The 25,216-nt window shown below is 46.6% G+C and overlaps 2 protein-coding genes across 3 annotated transcripts in view; both read left to right on the forward strand.

Annotated features, from left to right (window-relative positions):
* Positions 1-20,549, forward strand: part of IPO9 (importin 9) — a 38,179-nt gene extending 17,630 nt beyond the window's left edge. The window contains exons 8-24 of the mRNA XM_027665757.1: positions 1,183-1,283; positions 2,222-2,280; positions 2,777-2,928; positions 3,986-4,084; positions 4,198-4,304; positions 5,409-5,548; positions 7,134-7,293; positions 8,288-8,514; positions 8,724-8,872; positions 9,755-9,883; positions 11,153-11,428; positions 13,442-13,608; positions 15,588-15,721; positions 17,205-17,324; positions 18,240-18,341; positions 18,745-18,821; positions 19,417-20,549. Of these exons, the coding sequence (XP_027521558.1) occupies positions 1,183-1,283; positions 2,222-2,280; positions 2,777-2,928; positions 3,986-4,084; positions 4,198-4,304; positions 5,409-5,548; positions 7,134-7,293; positions 8,288-8,514; positions 8,724-8,872; positions 9,755-9,883; positions 11,153-11,428; positions 13,442-13,608; positions 15,588-15,721; positions 17,205-17,324; positions 18,240-18,341; positions 18,745-18,821; positions 19,417-19,527 (2,310 nt within the window). The 3' untranslated portion in view covers positions 19,528-20,549. The remainder of the gene's footprint in view (positions 1-1,182; positions 1,284-2,221; positions 2,281-2,776; positions 2,929-3,985; positions 4,085-4,197; positions 4,305-5,408; positions 5,549-7,133; positions 7,294-8,287; positions 8,515-8,723; positions 8,873-9,754; positions 9,884-11,152; positions 11,429-13,441; positions 13,609-15,587; positions 15,722-17,204; positions 17,325-18,239; positions 18,342-18,744; positions 18,822-19,416) is intronic.
* Positions 20,550-22,780: 2,231 nt separating this feature from the next.
* The window catches only part of LZTR1 (leucine zipper like transcription regulator 1), a 35,087-nt gene continuing 32,651 nt past the window's right edge, over positions 22,781-25,216 (forward strand). For both annotated transcript variants that reach the window (XM_027665746.1, XM_027665747.1), the window contains exons 1-5: positions 22,781-22,965; positions 23,042-23,104; positions 23,336-23,392; positions 23,928-24,007; positions 24,373-24,481. In XM_027665746.1, the coding sequence (XP_027521547.1) occupies positions 22,790-22,965; positions 23,042-23,104; positions 23,336-23,392; positions 23,928-24,007; positions 24,373-24,481 (485 nt within the window). In that variant the 5' untranslated portion in view covers positions 22,781-22,789. The remainder of the gene's footprint in view (positions 22,966-23,041; positions 23,105-23,335; positions 23,393-23,927; positions 24,008-24,372; positions 24,482-25,216) is intronic.

Consider the following 25,216-nt stretch of genomic DNA (forward strand, 5'->3'; position numbering starts at 1 on the left):
CTTCCTGCAAGATTGGCTGGGCATAGAGCTTAGAAACATTTACATAGGGTTCATAAGCAGTGGCATATGGAACAAGCCCGTTTAGATGCTCTGGTGGCCCTAGGTAGGGTGTTGAGTTTGCAGCAGTCCTGCAGATCAGGTTCCCATCCTCTGTCAGCATCTGCATAAATTTTTTCCCCAGAGGCTTCAGCAGACCTTTTTTGTAATGCTTCCTCCCAGCACCTGCCAGACTCATTCCCAAACTCACATATCTGGGTTACCTCTGCTGCCAGGTCATCTCTAATATTGATACTAAATGGCTGTTGTTTTTCTGGAAGGTGAATTTGTATCTTTTTAATTTCTCTTAATGTATCCAGTGCTGCAAACAAACAAACAAACTGCACGAAGTGCTTTGTATTGGGTAAGCAGAAACTAAGTGACACCCGTGTGTCTTGGAGCAGCCACTGGTCAGGCAGTTTGTCAGGGGCTGATCCATAACCAGGTTAGTGTAGCTGGAGCTGTGCCCCTGTGGGAGGAGATGGTGGAGTGAGAGCTCCCAGTCTCCTGGAGGATCCCAAAAGGGTTTTGGCAAGCGTCACTGGAAGGGCTCCCCTAAGTCAGGGTGATAAGCTTCTTGAAAGTCCAGGCACAATCCCCTGTGGAGCTGCTAAGCTGCTCCCAGAGCAGCCCCTGTGCTGAGTGGGCACAGCCACTGGTGTCTGCAGCCAAATGGGAAGAGAATTGATCTGGGTGAGTGTTTGCTCCTGCAGCTGCTCCCTGGGTGTGCAAACCAATGTGTTGCTTACATGAGTGTGGGAAATAGGCAGTGGTCTGGTTTTGCATGACATTGGAGTTCATTTTCTGGGACAAGACAGCTTCCAGGTGGGAATTGTATCCAGACAATGCTGTGCAGTGATGTGCTTTGGATTGGAGTCGTTGCCTTATCACCGGGTTATGGCCTTGTCTTCGCTGCAGTGGTGCATCTTGTGTCATCCCTTTGCTTCCCTGCCAAAGAGGAGACACGAAGAGTGTTGGTCAGTGTTCGTGCAAGAGAAGGGATTGTGTGGTCAGGAGTGAGAGGAGGAGACCTTGGTGGCAGGAAGACTTTGGATGATTTCAGCTGTTAGTGAAACAGCAGCCTGTGATTTGAGTATTGACGGTTTTCCCGGTTTTGCTTCTGACCGATGTTCTTTTTGGTTCCAGGCTGTGACAGCACTTGTGAAAAACTATCCCAAGCACATGATTTCGTCAATGCAGCAGATCCTGCCCATTGTCTGGAACACCCTTACGGAAAGTGCCGCTTTATATCCTTGGGAGTGAAGGGATTTAACTGGAGTCCAACAAGACAAACTCAGTCTCATACACAGTAACGACCTGAATGCTGTTGAGGAGCATGATGCATGGAGTGGTCTGCCCTGCCAGACAGAACAGGATATTTCTGTTACTTCAGGAGGCCCCATTGTTTCATTTAGGTTAAAAGAGGGATTGGAACTAGATGGTCTTTAAGGTTCCTTCCAACACAAACCATTCATTGAATCTGTGAAAGTACAAGGAGCTGTTTGTTGGCTTTTTGATAGTGTGTTTCTCCCTCTCCTGTCCTAACTCCCACTGCAGTCCTGCTGCCACGTGAGCTGACAAAATAGGCTTTGTTTTGCAAAAGGGGAGAGTCTTGTTCTTCCTTCCCTTGTGTTTGCTGTCGCACTTGTTGGACCTGCAGTTCACCATCTGCAGACAAAGCTCCTTCCTCTCTATGCCCAGGTTAGTCTTCTGCCACTTCCCAGGGCATGAGGCTTGTGGAGAGGCCTGGTAGGGAGCAGAGCCAACCTAAGGTAGGATGTGGGAGCGTGGGGTGGCTCCTCACCCTTGGGCAGCAGTGCGGTGTTGAATTGGCTCATGTCCTCTGGAAGGAGTGAGTCTGAGGGGTTCTGTTCTCACAAAGTTTTAGCATAAATGAAGTTTTGGGTTACCTTGGTGGGTTTGGTCTAAGTTAATCAAACGATGTGAAGGATGTAAAGTGATGTGTGAGTGGTCTGTGAAAGTGGTCTTTGAACTTGGGCAATGCACAAAGTGAGGAGCTCCTGGGGCTTGTCTTCTCTGTGAAACACAGGATTCTGCATAAAATCAGAGGATTTTTTTTAAGGAAGAAACCTTCCTTACTTATCAGGATTTTAAGACAGGAACAGATTAATTCCAAAATAGATGAGGTTCTTTAGAAACTTGCATTTACTTAACTCCATCCAACTTATGTGCGAACAGAAGTAAATTACACGGAAGAGGTGGAGGACCCCGTGGATTCTGATGGTAAGAGCTTGCACTGCACTTCTGCCTTCTCTTTTGAAGAGAAATGGAGTTACCTAAATATTACTGTCAAAAGAGTGACTGAAAAACTGTGGGAGATTGTGCTTAAAGGTGCATTTATGGTGTTAGTACAGTGCCCATCACTTCTTTGCAAGTTTCTTGTGATTGTCATCAAGAAAACCGCACAACTTAAGTTTTCTAATGGCTCTAAGGGCTGAGTTCTGCAACAATTTCAAGGTAAAAGTAATGGGACAAAAGGAAAGCAAACGGGTTTAAGGTTGAGCTTGATGTTTTTTAATGAGGGGTGTGTGGTGGGAAGAGGGCAGAAAGTGATGAGGTCAGAAATCCTCCTGGGGCTGCTGCTGTACTTGATAGTCAGGGAGAACAAATAAACATCTGGTCAGACAAGGTAACAGTTTGTAATTATTTTGACATCCATTTGTACCTTTCTGTATGTTGGCATTTTCAGTCATGTTGGGTTTTTTTCCCCTTTGTTCAGGTGAAGTGCTGGGCTTTGAAAATCTGGTGTTCAGCATATTTGAATTTGTTCACGCGTTGTTGGAAAACAACAAATTTAAGAGCACGGTGAAGAAGGCTTTGCCAGAGCTGATCTATTACATCCTTCTTTACATGCAGATCACAGAGGAGCAGGTGAGCATGTTTGTTGTGTAGGAAGCAAAAAAAAATGAGAGATTTAAACCAGCAAGTGTCCTGGGAAGAGTTTCAGTGCATGGAAACTGCTGTAGTCTTAATAGGCTGTTCTGTCACTTTGCTTTGGCAAATAGGGGCAATAACATCTAAAGGTTTCAAAATGGTATAAGGTAGACAGTAAATCACAGATTACAGAAGGGTTTGGGTCAGAAGGGACCTTAAAGACCGTCTCATTCCAACCCCCTGCCATGGACCAGGACACCTCCCACTAGCCCGGGTTGCTCCAAACTCTGTCCCACCTGGCCTTGGATACTTTCAGTGATGGAACATTCACAAGTTCTCTGGGCAACTTATCCAGTGTCTCAGCATCCTCTTAGTAATGAATTTCTTCTGTTTATTCAATCTAAACCTACCATCTGTCAGTTTAAAACTGTTCCCCCTTGTCCTGGGGCTCTGGTAAAAAGGCTTTATCTTTAAGGCAACAATAAGGTCTCCCTGGAACCTTCTCCAGGCTGAACAACTCCAGCTCTCTCAGGCTTGCTTCCTTCATTCCTTCATGAAGTACTATGATGATGTGAAAATGAAGAGGATAAAGATGTTTCTCTGAGAGCGAAAATATTGTGCTGGTAGGGGGAAATAGTTTGTACTGAAATTGTGCATGGCTCCTGACCTCCCAAGCCTGACAGCCATCATCTTTTAGTTTAGGTAGACATGCATAAAAACAGGCACTCTGTTAAAAAATTCATCTGCTTCTTCCATTCCTCATCTATAAATAAAGCTGTGTAGCACTGATTCCAGGTCAGTCATTAGTTCTGTCAAACTCATCTCCAATGAGGAGCAGAAGAGCAAGATGACCTCTTGAGAATGAGAGAATTTATTTTTCTCAAAGGTTTTCTCCAATGGAATAGAAGAAAAATCAGTTGAGGATGAAGACTTCTTATGGCAGAGAAAAATTCTGAAAGTAGTTTTGCAAAACAGGTTGCTGGGAACAGCAAAGCTGCCTTTTACCCATGGTGTCATGAATCCTCAGCTGCCCTGTTCTTCTTGTTTCCTTTAGATAAAAGTTTGGACTGCGAATCCCCAGCAGTTTGTGGAGGATGAAGATGATGATACCTTTTCCTACACAGTGAGGATTGCTGCACAGGATCTGCTGCTGGTATGAAATGAGCTCCACGTTTAGATACAGCTGGAATAGCAACAACAAATAACAAAACCTGGCCAACTTTCACCAGTCCGTACAAACGAGTGTTACCGTTTCCTTCTGCACAGGCTGTGGCTGCTGATTTCCAGAACGAGAGTGCAACTGCCCTGGCTGCAGCAGCTACCAGGCATTTGCAGGAAGCTGAGCAGGCTAAAAACAGCGGCGCTGAGCACTGGTGAGGGGCTGGAGCGGGAGGGCAGGGCACTGCTGTGAGTGTGGAGCTCTTTTGCAGCATCATTTAATCCCATGTTATTCATGGCGCTGCTCCTGGTGGAATCTGAGAGCTCTGAGTAGAAGAAGCCAAAGGAAGTACAGCAGTTCTTGAGCCAGGTGACGAAATCTTAAATGTGGAATACTTCAGGGAATTCCCAGCACAAGCAAGCTGTGCCCAGGCTCCCTCCCTCCAAAGCATCTCACAGGAAACAATAATTAGTTTTACAAAATCAGAAGAGAAATAGGCAATGCTTTCACTTTGCATTCAGTTAATTGAGTTCAAAATTTCAGGAATACATATAAATATGTATTAATTTCTTTTTTTTTACTTGATATCGAGAAGTGAGATAGGTGCTGTACACAGATAAGTGTGTTCAATTTTGGAACTTCAGAGTTGCAGTTTTTAATGTTATTTGGGGATAGAAGAAGAAAACTCCGTTGCAGGAGTACCTGGTTGCTGGTCTGTAAGGATTCTCTCTTGGTTTTACGGTGCACTGGTTCAGTGTTTGTGTTTAGTTTGAATATTAAAGTCAGAGTAGCCACTCTGAGCAGCAGCTGAGTGTCCATGAAATCAGACATGAAGTCCCTGTCTGCCTCAAATGTGAGAAGTTGTAAAGTAGGTTCTTGGCTTCATAAATAAAACCAAAGAGAAGTGATATTTGCACATAACTATTTCATTATAATTAACAAAATGCTAATGCAAAATTAGACATTTTTAAACTTTTAATGTACTGAGAATCCCAGTGCTCCTGCACATAATTAATCAAGGCATGGCTGGAACACAAGCCTTCATGGAAGAGGCTCATCTCTTATTTATTATGAGAACAAAACTGGTACAGGTAACAACTATTCAACCGATATTTTAGGAAGTGACTGAGAATGCTGCCTATCCTGGGGGAGTTTCCAAGCCCTCATCCTGCAGGGGTCTTTGAGTGTTCATTTCTTTAAGGACTTTTTTAAATTCTCTTTTGGGATCAAGAAAATTACTCATGGCTTCACTTCAGAATGTGTTCTTCTTGAGGTGATGATGGAGGAAAAGTGTAAAGGCATCTGAACTCTTTTGCAGGTGGAAAATACACGAAGCCTGTATGCTGGCACTGGGCTCAGTCAAGTCTATAATTACAGACAGTGTGAAGAATGGGAGAATACACTTTGATATGCATGGCTTCCTGACAAATGTGGTCCTGGCAGACCTCAACCTTTCAGGTAGGTAGGACCCTGCATCCCTGGGAGTAACTGCTGAGTGCCAAACATAGGGAGTCTCCAAGAATCAAATCAGGTTGCTGTATGCGTGTGGTGCTGGGAAATGCAGTTGTGCACCTCGTTCCTGTGAGAAAAATAAATCATGTGAGTTCATATGTGCTCCCAGTTCTAATATAAGTCCTTTATATGTGGGACTGCTTTCAGTTGGAACTCATTGCTGGCTGGATGTTTGAGCCTGTAGGGTTTGGGGAGCTTGGTGAAAAATCTGTTCTGTTGTCTTGTGTCTGTTCCTGGGAAAGACACCAGCAGTGTTTAACTGCCTTCAGAATTCCTACAGCACCATATCATCCCTTTTCTTTTATGCTGAGGCTGACAGTAGTTGTAGCACATGAATTCAAATAATTCTTCTGGCTAAATAGGATTCTGTTATTGGGAACTCAGCAGGCTTCTGCTCTCTGTGTTATCTTACATCAGTGTGCAAGAAAGTGAAAGGAATTGTTGAAAGTCAGACCTCAAAAGTCCTCTCAAATTAAAATTTTAGGACTTCAGAGCTATGTGAGCATGAGTCCACACTGATTTACATCAGTGCAGAGGGGTGCTTTTATTAAAGAAACATTTATTTAGCCCATTACAAAGAGGGTTTTTTGACTGAAGAAATATCGTGCAATGCATGAAAAAAACCAACCTCAGCAATTAACACATATTTACATACATTTACATCTGTGGCATTGGGTTGTAAATGAGCTATTGTGCTCTAGGAAGGGCTCCTGGAGTCAGTGTGGAGATGATTCTTGCAGGATATCCATTTAATGGTCAGTAATGGTACAGACAAACAAATCAGGGTACTGACTTAGATAACCAAGATATACTTGCTGTACATCTTGCACACAGTGTTTTATGTCCTCATCTTAAAATTAGTACTTGCAGAAGCATAAGTAATGTCATTAAAGATGATGAGGAACAGAGAGCATCTCCTGTTTGAAGCTAGCCCAGATAAGTAAGGAGACTAAGCCTGAAAAGGTAGCAGGGCAAAATGTGAAAAGACACATCATACCTTGGTGAGTGTAAGCAGGGGAGTAGATAATGAGTGTCCAGTGCTTCTGTGGTACTGGTGAACGTTCTGTTCTGTAACTGCAAGGTGATGGCTCCAAACTGGAAAAGTGATCTGTGAAATACTCCTGGGTATGTGCTTTGTTACTCTGATTCTTCTCCCTAAGCTGCTGCTGTTTGCTGCAGTTGGGGACAGAATACTGAGCTGGACAAATGGGAATTACTGGAAGAGCCTCTGTTTTCTTCCTTTGCTTTTGTTCGCTGATGAACAAATTCAAGTGTAGTTTTCAAGTACTTGAAATGAGGAGGGTCTTTTATAAACAAATGAGAAATTATTCTTTGAAATAACTAAGAATATTAAACCGGCTTCTGCTGATGAACAAAATTTCTTTCTACGCCTGCATACTTGTCTTGTGTGCCACATCTCAGTGTTTTCCTACTGGGATGGCATGATTTTAAATAATGGATGGAAGCAGCTGTGATTTTAAACTCATAAAGCTTATTCTAAAACCGTGGGGGTTTTTTTGTTTTGCCTCAGTGTCTCCTTTCCTCCTGGGCCGGGCTCTGTGGGCTGCCAGCCGTTTCACTGTGGCCATGTCCCCAGAGCTCATCCAGCAGTTCCTGCAAGCCACTGTCAGTGGGTTACATGAAACCCAGCCTCCCTCTGTCCGGATCTCTGCAGTCAGAGCCATCTGGGGGTAAGTGAACCCTGAGGGATTCCCCAGTCTCAGGGACAGAGGGTATAAATCACACTGATAAAACCAGTTTGTTCGAATAGTAATAACATTTCTGTATGGGCTTCTGTGGAAGGTTTTGCTTTGAATGAAATAGATGGCAGCTTAACAAGTGTAAGCCTGCAGGTTCAAAATAGAATAATTCTCATGGAGTTCCAGGTTGGCTGCAGTGAAGTGTTGTAATGGATACAGTCACAAGGAGAAGCAGCACTAGGTTGTGATGGAAAGCATGAGAATGAAACCCAGATTGCTCCTGTTCAGTCACAAAGGTGACTGACACCACACAGGCTTATGGAGCCAATCACAGCAATAGGGGTGTTTTTGGGGTTTGATTCTCTTACCCCATTTTTGTCAGAAGGAAGCTCTGCTGTACCAATTCTAAAGTGAAAAGTGAACATACTTGTAAAATCAAAAAAACAACCAATCACAAAAAATCTGCAAAAACGCTGCTGTTCCCCACTCTATTCCTGCCAAAAAAACACCTTGTCTCTTTATTGCACTGAAATGTTAATGAATAAATAAAGGCAGAGACTTATAACTTAGTTATTCCTGAAATTGCTTTATCATCCCCCAGAACGTGGTAACTAAACACTTTGTAAGAAGGGAATATCTGTCTTGGACTTCTTCCCTTTTCTCCATCCATGAGCAGTTCTTAGGAGAGGTCTGTCACTGAGAGGCAGTGGAAGCTTCCAACATCACATGGCTCAGTTCTGCTTGTGTGAACATCATGGATGGAATGAGGAGGGGAGACTCCTGATGAGAGCTTTCCTCCTCATTCCTGCTGAGCTGCTGGGAGATCAAGCAGTAGTGAACTGAAGGAGAGAACTTGCAGAGGAGAGAACTTAAGGAATAAGAACGGATAGAATGAAATAACCCCTTAAATATCATCTAGAGTTAAATAAATAAGTTACTTCAATATATTATGAATGTATTTTTATATCACAAATTTCTTGTCTAGCTACTGTGACCAGCTGAAGATCTCTGAGAGCACCCATGTGTTGCAGCCGTTCCTTCCCAGCATTCTGGATGGCCTGATCCACTTGGCAACTCAGTTCAGCTCAGAGGTGCTGAACCTGGTGATGGAAACACTGTGCATTGTCTGCACGGTGGACCCAGCATTTACAGCCAGCATGGAGAACAAGATCTGCCCCTTCACCATTGCAATATTCCTGAAGTACAGTAACGGTAGGCATTCCGGTTACATTCCCAAAGGACACTTGGTTTTGCTGTTGAATCTTGCTACTGGAAACTTAATCAATGATAATTGAATGAACATTGATTCCCGTGGTAAAGGTAGAGGGGAAGCTTGCTGCTTTGCCTAGTCAAAAGAGTGGTGGCAAAAATTGAGAGGGATGTGTGTGTATGTTTTAGTAAATGGTACTTTCTCTCTCCAGATCCCGTTGTTGCTTCTCTTGCCCAGGATATTTTTAAGGAGTTAGCTCAGATAGAAGCCTGCCAGGGTCCAATGCAGATGAGGCTGATACCAACCCTTGTCAGCATCATGCAGGCCCCTGCTGACAAGATCCCTGCAGGGCTTTGTGCAGTAAGTGCTTCAGTGGGGCATGGCCTGGGCTGGAGATGTTCCCTGTGCTGTAATGGGATGGCTGCTCTGCAAAGAGCAGAAAGGCTGCTTTGGACATGCTTTGGAGCAGTGGCTTCAGTCACTGGGAGAGGTTTCTCTGTGGAGAGAAGGCAAACTGCAGCTGGGGGGAGATGCTTCCAGAAGTTCACTTTAAACTGCTCCTTTGGCCTTCTTCCAGTCTCTGCAGTGTATCCCCAGTCATTTTGCTTTGACTTTTGTCATCTTTCAGCAGGAACAGTCTCCCATCATTGGTGGAATGTTCTGCAGCAGGCTACATGATTATTCCTTGCACTGCTTCCTAGGGCTTTTTCTGATTTATGCATCACACATGTATAAATTGGAGCTAAATTATACAAGTGCCCTAATAAAAGATTAAGCATTGACTGTGCCGAATGATTGTGTGGGATTAAACCCATAAACATCCTTATTAATATGCTTGTAATCTGCCTATTAATTGGTATGACTGTAACAATTGCTTATGGGTAATTAAAATGAATTTAAATCAATATAACCAAAATGGAACAAGTCAGCTAGAACAGTTCTCTGGCTGTTCTGATTAACATGCATCTGTTTGCCATGTTTAAGTGGTGACACTGCTTTTAATGTCTTGGGAACTTTCACTGCCTTGGGAACTTTCACAGCTCACACCAGTGATGTTTGGGTGCATGACTCCAGGGTTTTCAGATTTACAGATTGTTCTAGACTAAATTCAGGGTGTGATTGCAGCAGTGGCCACACCCCTGCATTTCACACCTTTGATGTTTGCAGCAGGGGTGGGTAGTGCTGACTTCTTGTACTGTGGCTGCTGCTGTGACAGTGCTTTGGTTTGTGCTTTCCTTTCAGACTTCTATTGATATACTGACCACAGTTGTGAGGAATACAAAACCCCCTCTATCCCAGCTCCTCATCTGCCAGGCATTCCCTGCAGTGGCTCAGTGCAGCCTCAACACAGATGACAATGCAACTATGCAGGTAACACTGTGGGGAGGGTGAGGGAGGTGGCACTGTGGGGAGGGGAAGGCGGGTACCACTCTGAGGAGGGTGAGGGTTGCAGGGCTGTGCAAGTCCAAGAAAGGTGACACAGCCTTTGAGGGAGCCCAGGCTGTGCTTGCCAGTTGCTGTTGTTGACCCTCTCAGGAGTCTCTGCCACCTCCAGTTTGCCAGGAAATTACTGTTGTTCAGGGCCTGCAGTGGCTTTTCCTGATCATTCCTGAGTGTGGAGGACTGGAGTAGTAAAGCAGCATCCTGGATGTTTTTCGTTTTAATGCACTGGAGCATGTTAAACACACAAACAAACAAAACTCAACAGAAAAACTGAACAACACAAAAAAAATCCCAAACAAAGAAACAAATCCATATTGCTTTTCTTCCCCCGTAATAACATTCATCACACCTAGTGGAAGGGCTGTCTTCAGGGACACATACAGGCATAGGGCAGCAAAAGGCCTCCTAGCCCTCTTCCTTGCAGCTTTCTGCTGTACTCATTTAAGTGGGAAGAGGAAGGCAGACTTGTTTGTGACTGAGCCAGATGTGGGGTGGAGGGAAAGTAGGGAATCCTCTCCAGCATCAGTACTGCCTCAGTTGTGCTTGCTGGCAGGCTTGGCTATGGCCTGATGTGTTTGGAGTATTTAAGCAAGAAAGGAAAAGCATCAGAGGTTAAAAGTGCAGGGAACCTTTTCATTCCAGCTACTAGCCAGTATCTGAATAACAAAGCTGGTTTAATTCCTTGCTTATTAAGAAGTTCCATAGTGGCAGCTGCCCTTTGCCATGTGAATACAGATCATGGAAGTGGCTTCCCCTAAAGAACAGACCAGTAAGAATAAGCTAGAGCAAGAAGAGGTTCCAGACCTGCATGCTGGTTACTTTCTGGGTCTTTGTGCTGAGAAGAACTCTGAAGGACTGCAGCTCAGCTCTGGGTTGGGTTTCATTCATGCCACACTTCTTTGTCTTCATCTCTCACTTGTTAGAACCTCCTTGAACTTCTCTGTGTAACAAGATTGGCACAAAACTGCAGCTACTTGTTGCTGTATTTACTGGTTGACCCTCCTGATCGCTGCCTGGGCAGTGAGGAGTGTTGTTCTTGATAATGAACCAAAGTCCGTAGAAACTACTTGTAAATCTTCTGCAGGTGCCAGCAGTTTGCCCGCTGTTTCCATCTCGATTCAGGGTTCTTTTGGGGTGGTGCCTGGCCATTTCCTTTGCTCACAGTGAAGTGCTGATTGTGCTGGTTGTCTCGTGCAGAACGGCGGCGAGTGCCTGCGCGCGTACGTGTCGGTGGCGCTGGAGCAGATCGCGCAGTGGCACGACGAGCAGGGCCACAACGGGCTGTGGTACGTGATGCAGGTGGTCAGCCAGCTCCTGGACCCACGGACCTCGGAGTTCACCGCCGCCTTCGTGGGCAGGCTGGTCTCCACTTTAATTTCGAAAGCGGGAAGTGAGCTGGGAGAGAATCTGGACCAGATCCTCAGAGCTATCCTGAGCAAAATGCAGCAGGCAGAGACACTCAGTGTGATGCAGGTGAGCAGGGTGGGCACCCAGGAGAGTGAGTAGAAGCACCGGGAAAAGACATTTTCGTAATTTTTTTTTCATTCTGTGCTTGATTATTTGTGGCTTGTGCAATTGGAGGGTCTGTGTATCTCTTGGAGTAGCCAGGAAGATGCCTGCTCTGATCATAGAATTGTGGAATATCCTGAGTTGGAAGGGACCCAGAAGGAACAAGTCCAGCCCGTGGCCCTGCACAAGACACTCCAACAATCCCACCCTGTCCCTTAGAGCATTGTCTAAACGCTCCTTGAGTTCTGTTAGGCTTGGGGCTGTGACCACTGGGGAGCCTGTTCCAGTGCCCAACCACCCTCTGGGGGAAGAATCTTCTCCTAATATCAAACCTAAACTTCCCCTAACACAGCTTCGTGCTGTTCCCTCGGGTCCTAAACCTTTTGTTGTCAGATAACATGGTAAGGCAGGCTCTTGGGAGGAAGTTTTAATGCTCCTTGAATAGTGCACCATGCCCTTGTGCACCATGCCCATTTAATGCACCATGCCCCTTGTGCTTGTGAGCAGTAAACTTTTGTAGTGATAGGGGTTGTCTCAGTAGGGATGTTATGGCAAAGGCAGCACGGGGTTTTGAGTGAATTTGTGCTGTATTCCAAGGATAAATCCCTGGGAGTTGAGAGAAGGTGAGCTTTTGGTGGATGGAAGGTGTAGGTGGCCTCCATCAAGTGAGAAACCAGAGCATCACAGTCTCTTCTAACCTTGACCTACTTGTAGTGGCACTGTTTTATAGAGTGATTTTTGTCCCTGTGGTCTTCATTCTCTCTCCTGTCTTTCTTGTGTGTGCCCTCAGTGTAAAACAGCTCGTAATGGCTGCCCTGGTTCCTCAGCAGCACCTGGGGAAAGCTTTTTGCTGGCACTGCTGAGCAAGATCCTACCACTGCCCACAGTGCAGCACTCGGCTGAGGCTCACTCTGCTCTAACCCTGTTACCTTATTTCTCTGATTTTTGAATGTGCATTTTCAGCCAGCACATGGCCAGCACATCAAGGCCATTTGAATGTCAGCAGAGAACTCATCTGCTTTAAGATTTTTTTTTCTCCCTGGACACACTGCTGATCATTAGCTGGAATGGCTCTCACTTTGCTTATTTTTGGATTTAAAAGATATAGAAGCTTAATCTAAAGCACTCCCATGCAGCCCCTATAGCCAAGGGAAAGAGCCTTTCACGATGCTGGATTTCTTCCCTGTGTTAGCCTGGAAGATGGGCCTCTGGAGTTGGGCAACCTTTCCCTGAGGAAGGCTACAGAGATGCCCTCAGACTGGGAAACTGACTTTTAGACAGACACAGCAAATGAATTCTGCCTCTGGTTCTTTAGGAGTTAGACTGCAAAACTGCATCTTGTAAAGAAACCTTTCGAAAACTTGCAATTCTTTCCCTAAAAGCATGTGTTCAAAGTGCACTTAGAATTGGGAAGGTGCTGCTGAGTGATTATGTGAGGGTGCTGGAGAAGTGTGAAGATGATGGTGGGAAATCCCTGGAGTGGGAGGGGAAGAGAATGTGGCTTCTGGCTGTGGACCAATAACTGTTCTTTGACCTGAGGATGTGACACGTGCAGATTCCAAGCTCTGTGCAGAGCCACCTCTGCAGCTTCTGCTCGTGGAGCAAACTGGGCACTTGCAGTGTGAGTGTTGCCATACCATATTTTTGCTGGTCAAAAGTCAACTGCAACCAACCTCTGATATTTTTTAAATAGCTTTTTAATCTTCACTTTAGGGATGTTTGCTAGTTTGGGCATAGGCTTGAGTAGATTTATTCCTGCTGGGTGTTTTTGGGGTGATTGAACACTGCTGTTGACTGTAGCAGTTTAGTGCCTGTGTTTGTAGCACAGTGTCTTGCAGCTGGTTGTACTTTCCCTTCTTCCTGGAGTTGGTAAGCACAGCTTCCATTCCTGCAGGGAACCCAGTTCCTTAAATATTTGATAAAACATTTTCAGCTATTAAATTATGTACAGCTAACATTGCCTTTCTCCTCCTGCAGTCCCTGATCATGGTATTTGCTCACTTGGTTCACTCACAACTGGAGCCACTCCTGGAATTCCTGTGTAGCCTCCCTGGCCCCACTGGCAAGCCCGCCCTGGAGTTTGTGATGGCTGAGTGGATGAGCAGGCAGCACCTGTTCTATGGGCAGTATGAAGGCAAAGTCAGGTGAGGTCCACAGCTCCAGTTGTGTGAGCTGCCATCATCCCACTGCCATTCAGTGCTGGGGGTAGGGAAAGGGGGAGCTGCTTTAGACTTGGATCCCTGTGTGCCAGTGTTGGGCAGAATTGGTTTTCCCTGCGCTGTCAGTTCAGCTCAGGAGAGCCCTGGTAACTGGAGCAAGCTCTGATCTTCCTCTCCAGTGCTCCTCCTGCTGCCTGGTGTTCCTGTGCTGGAACAGGTAGACAGGAGGGGAAAGGGGTGTCTCCTGCAAGTTTTGGGATTGAACTTCTTTGAATGGGATGAGAATAACTTCCAGATGTGGAATCACCTTTGTGAACTACTGTGGAGTTTTGGGGTGTTGTAGGGGGTTTTGTAAGAGAATCTGGTGATTTCTTATTGATTTGTTAATCTTTTTAAAGTCAATAAAGAAATCAACTGCAACAGTTTTCTCTCCCTTTTGCTGCTGTGCACATCTGTGTTCCAGTGGAGTCTGAGTGCCGTATTCCAAAGCATGGAATGCTCTTTATTCATTTAAATTTTGCCACAGCTGCTGTCTTTGATCTTTCTGGGAATGTGAAGCCTCACAGACCACTCTAAGGGGTCTCACCAGCTGTTAACTCACTTCATAGTGTTTGTTATGTTATTGTTATGAGCAGTCAGCCTGTGAAATAAATAATGAGAAAAAGCAGGTTGAAAATGGAAGTTAATAAATAATCGTGCAGGACAAGAGACAGGTTTGGGGATCTCGTGCTCTTTTTGGTCACACTTGATCTTTTTCATCCCTAAGCCTGGTGGTTTATCCCCATTTTGACAGTGCAGGGCTGTCTGCAGGATCCCCGGGGGCTGTTTATGGCTCAGGGAGAAGCCAAGGCTGACACTGATGGGGAGAACAAGGTTAAAGGTGGTTGTTCAGAGCTGTCTCCTTGTTGTCCAAGATGAGAGTTGTTTGTGTACAGGTGGTGTGATAGGGCTCCATCCTGTAATAAACATTTGGGTTTGGGTTGTTTGAGGTGCCACTTACCATGCTTTAGAAAATGCTTGGTGTTTCTGTGTCCTGAGGAAAAGCAGGGGCTGCTCTGAGGAGCCTCTTGTTGGATGCCCTGAGAGCATCCAACACCTTCTGTGTGCAGCAGTCCCCACCTGGTGAGGGCAGGTTGAAGAAGTGGCTGTTTGGTCTTGAGTCACCTGATGAAAGAATGGGAAAACTTTGGGCAGCTCAGGGTGGCAGGTAAGATCTGGGTCCAGACCAGCAGAACTCAGAGCCGTAGTGGGGGAGAGAGAGAGAGGGCAAGAAGTGAAAGCACAAAACAAGTTGAGTTCACAGAGCTCCAAAACTTCAGCTTGAGATTTGTGGAGCCTGCAGAGAGGTTTGGGAGTGCCAAGCACAGATGGTTGGCCTTGACCTGTAGTCAGCATCATCCTTTGTGTGACTTGAAAACAGCCTGGAACTGGAGAAGGTTTGAAAGTGTGGGTTAGAAATCTGAGCAGAAGAGATGGAAAGAGCTCATGAAGGTCTGAGTGTAGCAGAGGCACAAAGGACCAGAGGTGAAAACAAGCATTGAGGCTGGAGAAAGGGAGCAGATCATGGCTGCACATCAGCTGAATTACTACTTTCTTGCCACTGCTTTCCTCTTAATTCCATCTTCGTCTGCACATGGTGCTTCAGGGATGTGTTTAACATTTGTGGCCCTTCTGAACTGGACAAACCTTTCATATATGTGTGTATGTGTGTACTGTTGATGGTGTTTAACACAAAGCTTGGCCAGTTTTTGGCTGCTGTGCAGGTCAGGAGCTCAGCCCAGTTTTGGATGCTGACATAAAGCAGGAGAAATGGGAAAATTCTGTAGTGCTTGCTCTTGGCAAAAGTGTAGAAGATAGGGCACCTGGGTGTCTGCTCTGTGTTGTTCCTTGTTAGCAGGGCACTCTGAAAGCCAGACAGTTTGGGGAAATTCCTATCTGTAATTTTCCTATTCCCTGCTCCCCAGCTCTGTAGCATTGTGTAAACTCCTTCAGTATGGCATCAACACAGATGACAAGCGACTTCAGGACATCAGGGTGAAGGGAGAAGAAATATTTAATATGGATGAGGGAATTCGGACACGATCCAAGTCGGCCAAAAGTAAGTAATCATTTTTCTGTTTTTAACAGGGGTTTTTTTCTGTAAGTAGATGCTGTGAAAGGCCTTAAATAGGTCTGGCAGATCACACAGAGGTGTGGGAGATAGTTCCTGCAGAAGGTACATGTTGGTTTTTAGAGCTAATCCATACATCATGTACTTAATGTATCTGTTATTTGCCTTAATTCTGCCAAAGACTGATTTGGAAGACTCCTGATTTAATATAACTGGATGAGGTGATTATGGGATGGACAGTTATTCACTGCTGTTTTGCATCATGAGACAGAATTGATAATTCCCTGGTGCCTGAGAGGAAAGTGATTTTAGTGCATGCAGAGATTTTAAAACAAAGGGGTGTCTTTTTCAGTGAGACAGACAAATATCAGCAAGAATTCAACAAGTTAGAGATGCTTCTAAGGAAAGCTTTGGCCAGTCTCCTGCATGAGACTTGTCTTATTTTTAGTTAGCTGAACCCAGAGTCTTCCACTGGAGGTTACTGTTGAGAGATTCGTCTTTTAAATCAGAGAGGGCAGAGCTCTGGGCAGTTCTTGCTGAGGACTGAGCTCCAGAGGGAGGACATTGGGGAGCTGCTGTCCTCAGCCATCTGTCAGACCTTGGTCCTGCCATGTGGTGTGATACCAGTTGTGGGATGGGATGGGATAGGATGGGATGTGGTGGCTGTACAGATCCAGACTGGGAGCCTGTTGAGGCTCCTTGAGTTTTCGGCTGCCACGGGCTTGGGATTTGGAGTGAGGCAGGGCCAGGGAAGGACTCTGGTGACAACTAAAGAGATAAATAGGGGGAAGCTCTAGGAGTATAAGAGGTAAGTGATGGTCACAAAGCACTTGCTGCCTAATTATTCTTGGCTTAAGAAACCCCAAACCAACTGGTCTGGTCAGACTGAAGAATGGTAACTGCTGGCATTTGAGTTAAACAAAGATTAATGCTAATACCACTAAGGGCTAAAGCTGGTGCTCCCAGTTTCTTTATTTGACAGGAACTTTACTTCTGTAATTAAGGGCAAATGCACTGTCTAGCTGTCCCTATGGAATAGTTAAGCCCTGCAGGAACACCAGTGAGGAAAAGATGGAGCTGACAGTGGCTCAGATGGGGCAGAGCCACACCTGGGATTGCTGCACTGCTCATTTACATGAAAGCACTGGTGGATGTGTAAAAGTACTTCAGGAAAGCAAGGCTGTTCCAGATGACTCCATTAAGCAGCCTGCAGGGGTAGAGTCACACTTTCATTCAGCTGTGAAGGTTTTCCCCCTGCCTTCTCTGCACTCAGAATATGCAAGATTGATGTTGTGGTTAAGATCTTTGGGAATGTAGCTGTGAGGGTATATGGAAAGAATGCTTGGAGGGTATGTGTCAGTTGTTTTTAGTTCCCAGCCTCCCAAACAAGTTAAAACCAACTCCAACAAAAAAAAGGTGTGTTTTTTACAACATTTTATTAAAAGCAGCATGAATATTTTTTTTCTTATAGATCCTGAGCGCTGGACAAACATTCCTTTGTTAGTAAAAATCTTAAAATTAATAATAAATGAACTGTCTAATGCAATGGAAGCAAATGCATCTAGACAGACAACTGCAGATTGGAGCCAAGGTAAAATACTGGGTTTGCTTTTTCTCTTTCCATGGCTTAAATCTACTTTGTCTTCTCTTGAGAAGCATTCTGTAATAATAAGAAATTCACAGCAGTAAATCGTGCACCTGTAATTACATAGGCTTGAATAGTGATCCAAAGGATAAGCTCATAGAATCACAGAATCCCAGGCTGGTTTGGGTTGGAAGGGACCTTAAAGCCCATCTCCTTCCACCCCCTGCCATGGGCAGGGACACCTTCCACTAGCCCAGGTTGCTCCAAACCCTGTCCAGCCTGGCCTTGGACACTTCCAGGGATGAGGCAGCCACAGTTCTCTGGGCAACCTCTCCCAGGGCTTCACCATCCTCCTAGGGAAGAATTTCTTCCCAGTATCCCACCTAATCCTGTCCTCTGTCAGTGTGAAGCCATTCTCCCTTGTCCTGTCACTCCATCCCTTGTCCAGAGTCCCTCTCCACCTCTCTTGTCTTGTTGTACAGATTATCATTAGCAACTTCCAGCACAACACCTCTTCCTTCCCTGTGCCATATTTTAAGTGCTATCAATCTCTTCCAGGTAAAAATAAATAAAATGGAAGAATAAGACCAGTCAGTGTTGTGTATCCTTAGACCTGTAAATTATATTGGGTTAGTTTGGAAGATGGGATCTGACCATGTGCCAGTAAAATTATCCTTTCATGGTGTATCTGGTTTGCCTTTCTTCCTCCCTGACTCAAACATCCATTCTTGCTGCTGCTCTTTGCTTGGCTCCAGTTCTGGAATCATTCCAAAAGAAGAGGGAACTTTGCAGGTGTTTCCCTTTGTCGACTCACACACGCAGGGATGTTTTTACCTACAGACTCCAGTCCCCTGTAGAGTGATCACAGACTGGACCTCTTGGAATTTGCATTATTTCTAGAATATTGTTTTTTCTAAGCAGATGATTCAAATGATATGTGGGAGGATCAGGAAGAGGACGAGGATGAAGATGAAGGCTTAGCAGGACAGTTCCTATCAGATATTCTTTCCACAAACAAGTATGGTGAGTAACAGCTTTAAAGTCCTTATTCAGAGCAAAAATGGAGTAGGTGACACCCTAGTCAAAGTTTTCTTCCCTTGTCAGCAGCAAAACAGAGGCTGCAGGCACGGAGTAGGAATTCTGTTCTGGGATTTTGAATAAGGACTTTCTGGAGAGGGCCATGGCTTTGAGTGATTAAATCACTGCATAATAAATAACATCACCTGGGGGTTCACAGGCTGCACAGGCTTCAGAGGTTTCTGTCACGTGACCTAAAGGAGTGAATATTCTGGATGGAATTTTTTTTCCCCCCAGCGGTGCCGAAATGATTTACTTTTGGATCCTTGGGTTTCAGTTGTCTAATAGGGAACTTCCTGAGATGTTTTGCTTTGTTTGATGTTAAAACCTGCTGATTTGCCTCTGACAGATGAGGATTACTATGAAGATGATGAAGAGGACGATCCAGATGCATTAAAGGACCCTCTTTACCAAATAGATCTCCAGGTGATGCTCTAGAATGAGGGGTTTGATCAGATTCTAATTGTTCTTTATAAACTTTAATTTTTTTAATGTTGTGTTTTAACAAATCTGTAAGCACTGGAAACATCAGCTATTGATGTTTATCCCAAAGGGATGCAGTTAATTGAAATTTTTTTTGGAAGAGCTGAGTATTCCAAATATTTCTGGAGCTATTTTTCCATATGATCAGTATTTATTAACCTGGAAATGTAAATGGACAAAACTCTTTGAACAGAGAGAGGTAAGACTTTTCTACCCATGAGCTGCACAGCTACTTGCAGAAGTCAGGAGTAGATTGAACAGTGAACATGACAGAATTTCATACTCCACTTGGAGGTGCTCCCACCCAGTCAGCCCCTGTGTGACACTTTGCTCCTGCTTTTCCCACCACCTGCAGCTGTTGATGAGCCCTTCCCTCTGCTCCCACCCTTCCCTCTGCTTCCACTCCTCCTCCTGCGTCGCTCCTCTCTCTTCCTTTCAATCCCAGGGTCTTACTTGGTGTACATCTCCCTTGACACATGGAAGCAGCAGGATTTCCAAGAAGAGTTGGTGCTGACCAGGTGTTTTCTGTCCCTTCCAGGCCTATCTCACCGAATTCCTGTGCCAGTTTGCCCAGCAGCCCTGCTATGCCATGTTCTCCGACCACCTCAACGACAACGAGAAGCGAGTGCTTCAGGCCATTGGGATATAGACCCACTCCAGAGACCAGACCCATCATATCTGAACAACAGGTTATCTTTGGCTAATTCCACGTTTTATGATTGAACATAAAACATTTTCCAGTGTCTGCCTGCCTGTTCCAGGTGGACCATGGCCTCGTTGCGATGTATCGAGCCTCATCTTATTCAGGAGTCTGCTGAGGGAGGGAATCCCGAGAAAGCAGCAAGGACATTGCACATCGGTCTCACCATGGGAGCACTTTCATTTTCCACAGTAACTTTCCAGGAATTTCTTAAAGATAAAAAAAAAAAGAAAGGTGTCCTTAATATTTTTAAAAGCAAACTGTCTCTGCCTGTGAAGAGGCACTGGACTGAGTTTCCCACAGCACAGTTGGACAGAGAAAGGAGCTGAGTCACTTACGGATTGCTTGGATGTACCTTGAGAAATGGGAAGGTTGTTCCTCTTGGCACTCACGTAACACAGGGTAAAAATCTTGATCCTACAACGTGACTTCTTTTATAGAACCACAGACTCTTATCAGAGCTGCCTGGATGGGATGGAGCCTGTTCATGGGAGTTTGGAGGGGAAGCTGAGGTAATAAACCCGAGTGCATATCTTCTCTCCTGGTGTGGATGGGGCTCTGTCGCTCACATCTGCTGTCCACTCCCACGGGAGCAGTTCTGTGCTAACACTTGTGTGTGCACATACTCAGAGGAAGCCACCACTTAAATTTCTGTTCCTGTGGCATGTGGCTACAAAAGACTGATTTTTTGGAACACAGGGAGCCACGATTTTTAGGGGGAAAAAAAAACCTGATTGTATTTAACATATTTGCTCCATGACAGCCACTCTGAACTCCTCTGCTTCTTTCACACTCCTGTGTGCATTCCTATAGAGTGGTAAAAATAACATTTGCAAATTGATTTCCCCATGAGAACAGCGTGATGTATCTCACAACACCTCTCTGCCTTTGGTTCCCTTTTGGGGGAAAGTGAAAATAAAACTATTAAAATGTACATTGGTATCCTTCTTATAAAACAGATCTAAAAGGAACTTGCGCTTGTTTCCTGAAGTCACTTTATAGACATATTTCTCCTTAGGACACTTTCTGTACATGTTGCCTGGAGGACGTTAGGAGTCACCTGAACAGAAAGGGAGTCCTGTGCTGGATACATCTAAAACAACAAGCTGAGCCATTGTGGAGTTTCCTTTCTTAAGAAAGGCACTTGCTGTTCCTTTGTGGAATAATTTGCTTCGACGTCGTATCAAAACCTCCATAAGCTGGAGTCATTCTGTATCTTGCTGGTCTCATGTTATGGCTGAGAATGGGCAGAGCTGGGGCAATCCCCCATTCCCTGGAGACTCCTCTGAGCCATCCTCAAGTTCTCAGTATTTTGTGTGCCTGACTAACTCTATGAGAAGCAGAGTTTGAAGCCTGATTTTTATGTGTCTAATAAGGTACAAGCTCTTTCATGAAGTTGTGTCACAGTGTCTTTCTTCCTTGTGGATTCTCTGGTCTATAAGAATATCTAATTAAACTTGGTGCCCTGGCCCTCCTGTCGTACTGATAGGAGTCTGTTAGGAGTTTTGTTCTTGGGCCTTTGTCTCTTTCAGCTTTCACTGAAAAGGGAAAAAAATTAAACTGAACAGTGCAGTCTCTCTTGGAAGCCCTCTGAGAAGCTGATGGCTGCAGGGGTGTGTCCTGATAGCTGTGCAGGAAGGGTCAGGAGTGTCCTCAGAGGGACCAGTCCCAGCTCTGGGAAGAGGCAGGACCAGCTATTTTTGCCCTGTGTGTTGGCAGCAAAGGCTTAAAACCAGCCATCCATACTTGGAGGTAAGTGGATGCCAGACATCTGGAAGCATCAAGGTGTGTTTCGGGGTCTCAGGAGTAAAGAGCACATTGAAAGCTGGTTTGCTCTGGTGGGGGCTGGAGGTGAAGCTGGAGCTGGCTGGACTGTGCCTCAGAGGGGCTTTAGGCAGGTCAGAGGGTGGGTTTAAACAAGACCATGAAGAATGAGACTGACACAGTGGTACTGACACTGAACTGAGACATCCAGGGGTGTCTGTGTGATTGTAAGGTCCAAAAGGTGGCTGGGCCAGTGGCTGGGCTTGGTGTGTTGGGAGAAGCTGCTTTGATTTGCAGCTATCAGTGGTTTTTCCAGGAGAGTGAGAAGGGATCAATGGCTTTTGGGGACCTGTGCTCTGCATTCTTCTTCCTACAGCCTCAGCTCGGGTGCAGCCTGGGCTGGCCAGGCATGGTGCAGGAGCTGGAATTTGGGATCAGCCCTGGAGCTGGTCCTGTCCCCAGGATGGGCACAGAGACAGTGTGGTCCTGCAGCAGCTATTGCCAGTGAACTCACCCTGTGCCAGGTTTCTTGGCAAGAAATACTCTGACTCAAGCATTCCCCTAGAAGAGGCTGGATAGAATTTGGGAGACAGTGCGTGAGGGAGATGGTTTGAGGGAACTCATCAAGGTCGTGCTGGTGCTCATGGCTTTGTTGCTTTTTGGCCTTCTAACTGTCCTCCTTGCTAACAGAATTCCAAGTGCTCCGTGATGTGCCTTTAAACAAGGATTGTGTTTGCTGCAGGAATTCTGCCAACACAACTCTGACCAGCAATGAGGTGATTGCTCGGGATGGAAGCTGCTGGGCTCCGTGGAGCTGTGTCTGTGGTCTGGTTTTGAGGTGCAGCACCCCTCGCGTTGTCTGCTGTTGGGAAGAAGCTTAAGTAATAGTCACAGAGGTGACTGACACCATGTTAGGAAATACAAACTAAACGAAAACCGAAGGGTGGGCGACTGCACCACCCTGGGCACGTGCCACTGCTGTGTGGGTGCCTGGCACCCTCGTGCCCTGCTCGGGGCTCTCCGTGGGGATGAACCGGACCGTGCTTGCTGGGTGTTCTCCTGGGAGCAGCGCTAAAGCCCGACCTAAGCTCCGAGCCCGCCGCGTTTAACCAGCCAACAGCCCAGCTCGGACTCTGGAATGAGACTTAATGCATATGCATCAGTATTGCTCTTGGTTTGTTTGGGGGGTTTTCTATTAACAAATAAAACTCTTTTAACGTATAATCCCGCCTGGCTCCCCGTCCCCGTCGGGGCCACCGCGGGCCTCGAACCCGGGACCTTCAGCGCCTCAGCGCCGCCCCCCGGAGCGGTGCATGCTGGGGGCTGTGAGCCCTCGGCCGCGGGGCACGCCGGGAGTTGTAGTCCGGTGAGGAGGTACCCGGCGCGCCGGAAGCCGCTCGCGCGGGGCACGCCGGGAGCTGTAGTCCCGGGGGGGCAGGCGCGGGCCATGGCGGCGGCCACAGCCCCGGCGGGCGGCGCGGGGCGCTCGAAAGTGGCGCCGAGCGTGGACTTCGATCACAGCTGCTCGGACAGCGTCGAGTACCTCACCCTCAACTTCGGGCCCTTCGAGACCGTGCACCGCTGGCGCCGCCTCCCGCCCTGCGACGAGTTCGTGGGGGCCCGGTGAGCGGGGCAGCGGGAGGGATGGCGGGGAGGGAGGGGGGTCCCGGCGCCGCTGACCCGTCCATGCCGCCCGCAGGCGCAGCAAACACACCGTGGTGGCTTATCGGGATGCGATCTACGTGTTCGGCGGGGACAACGGGTAAGGGGAGCCGGGAACGGGGAGAGCGAGTGCGGGGGGAGCACGGCCGGGGCTGGGCAGAGGGGCGTGAGAGTGGCGGGGTGTGAGGGGAGCGGGGTGCGAAGGGAGAGGGATGTCGGGGGAGAGGGGTGCGAGGGGAGATGGGTGTGAGGGGAGCGGGGCTGAGGGTCTGTGGCCATCCCTGTCCGACCCCTGGCCCGGCTCAGCCGCCTCTCCCGTTCCTCCCCTCAGGAAAACGATGCTGAACGACCTGCTGCGCTTCGACGTGAAGGACTGCTCGTGGTGCAGGTGGGCAGCGCAGCCCCTCGCCCACCGGCAGGGCTGGGACACACGGCGTCTTTTCTCAGCACCTCCAGTCCGGGTGTAAAAGTTTGTGGCTCTACCAGAGCATCTGAGGGAAGTGTCACCCCCAGCCAGCGCTGTCACAGCTGATCCCTGCCAGCCGGGGTCACCTCTCTTCCTGCAGCCTGTGGGAGGGCAGAGGGACCCGGCTGCTGCACCCCTTGGGGCAGGGAAGGTGCTGAGGGAGGCTCATACCTGTCTTGCCTCCTTTCCTCTGGACTGTGCAGTCTGTCTTGTCTCACCTGTGCCCCACTTTCCAGCTCTGCCAAACAGATTTCGGCAGCAGCATGTTTGTAACCATTTATGCTGCAGCCCTGTGTCATGAAATCGTAGTGTAGTCAAGAATCCAGAACTGGTGAAACACTCAGGAACAGCAGAATAACTTCTAACAACTGGGGGGTTTTTTTTGAATCTGAACAGTAGCTTTGAGTGCCTGAAGCACGACCAGGGTGTTTGACTGCTGCTGTTCTAACTTGTGCAGGGCTTTCACGACGGGGACCCCGCCGGCACCGCGGTACCACCACTCTGCCGTGGTCTACGGGAGCAGCATGTTTGTGTTTGGTAAGGCAGCAGCAGGTTGCAATTGTGGTTGGAGTGGTAAATGTGCTGCTGCGTTGGTTTGGAAAAAGAACAGGAGATTTTTAGGAAGTGTCAAAAAGATCTCATTCAGTAGTAAATCCAGTATTTTTCATGCGATTTCAATTTTAGCTTGGAAATACTTTTGCTGTTTTGTTTAAAGTAAAGAAGACTTGAAACTCATTACCACAGTGATTCTGTAGGAGATGATGTGGAGGGAAAGTCTCTCACCTGTAGTAGTTAGATGCCAGATACCTGCTCTTTGTGCAATCTAGAGTTTCTCCTAATACAATGCCCTGGAGTGTGTATGCTCCACTGCCTTAGAGTCTAATGAAATTCTTATTGCCCAGGTGGTTACACTGGAGACATTTATTCCAATTCCAACCTGAAGAATAAAAACGATCTCTTTGAATATAAGTTTGCAACTGGACAGTGGACAGAGTGGAAGACTGAAGGAAGGTAAGAGCTGGTGTCATTGCCCGTTGCTTCCAGGGACTCAGCACTGTTTCACATGGCACAGGCAGAGTTAGTTACAGCACTCATGTTAGGGCTGCAAGATGATTGCTGCTCTGGTTTCTCAATTAAGTTTTCTGAAAATTATCTTTGGTTCTAGAAGAGTTTTTTTGCAAGGCCTCCACTCCAGAGTGCACTGTAGTGGAAATTTGCCCAAAATCCGCTTTTCATGTTTCGTGTCTGTGACAGGAGGGATGGGAGCAAAGGAAGCTGGGAGCAATTTTCTTTTGAATTGTTTCAGTTTCAAGGATAGCATGGAATTTGTTGATCCCTCTTGATCCTGAGCTTTCAGCATTTCATGAAAAATGAAAATCAGTGACACATTACTTCCTAAAGTTGACTCATTTCAGAATGCCATTCCTGACACTGATTGTGATCCAGCTACTTGGGGTATTTTTACAATGGCCTGCAGTGACAGGACAATGGGGAATGGCTTCCCACTGCCAGAAGGCAGGGTTAGGTGGGATGTTGGGGAGAAATTCTTCCCTGTGAGGGTGATGAGGCCCTGACACAGTGTATCAGGGGTTAATTACACTGATACTTTTGGTCTGTCTTCGGCCCAGCCACCTGTGACAGTTTTGTTCTTTCCCTGCCAAGTTATGAGAAAACAAGCACTGATAAAACTTTGTCCTTGAAGGGAGTTTTTGTATGAACTATATTTCATTGGTTCTGTGATTGGCT

This window comes from Corapipo altera, unplaced genomic scaffold, assembly GCF_003945725.1.
Source record: "Corapipo altera isolate COAL_440 unplaced genomic scaffold, ASM394572v1 202, whole genome shotgun sequence".
Classification (NCBI taxonomy): Eukaryota; Metazoa; Chordata; class Aves; order Passeriformes; family Pipridae; genus Corapipo; species Corapipo altera.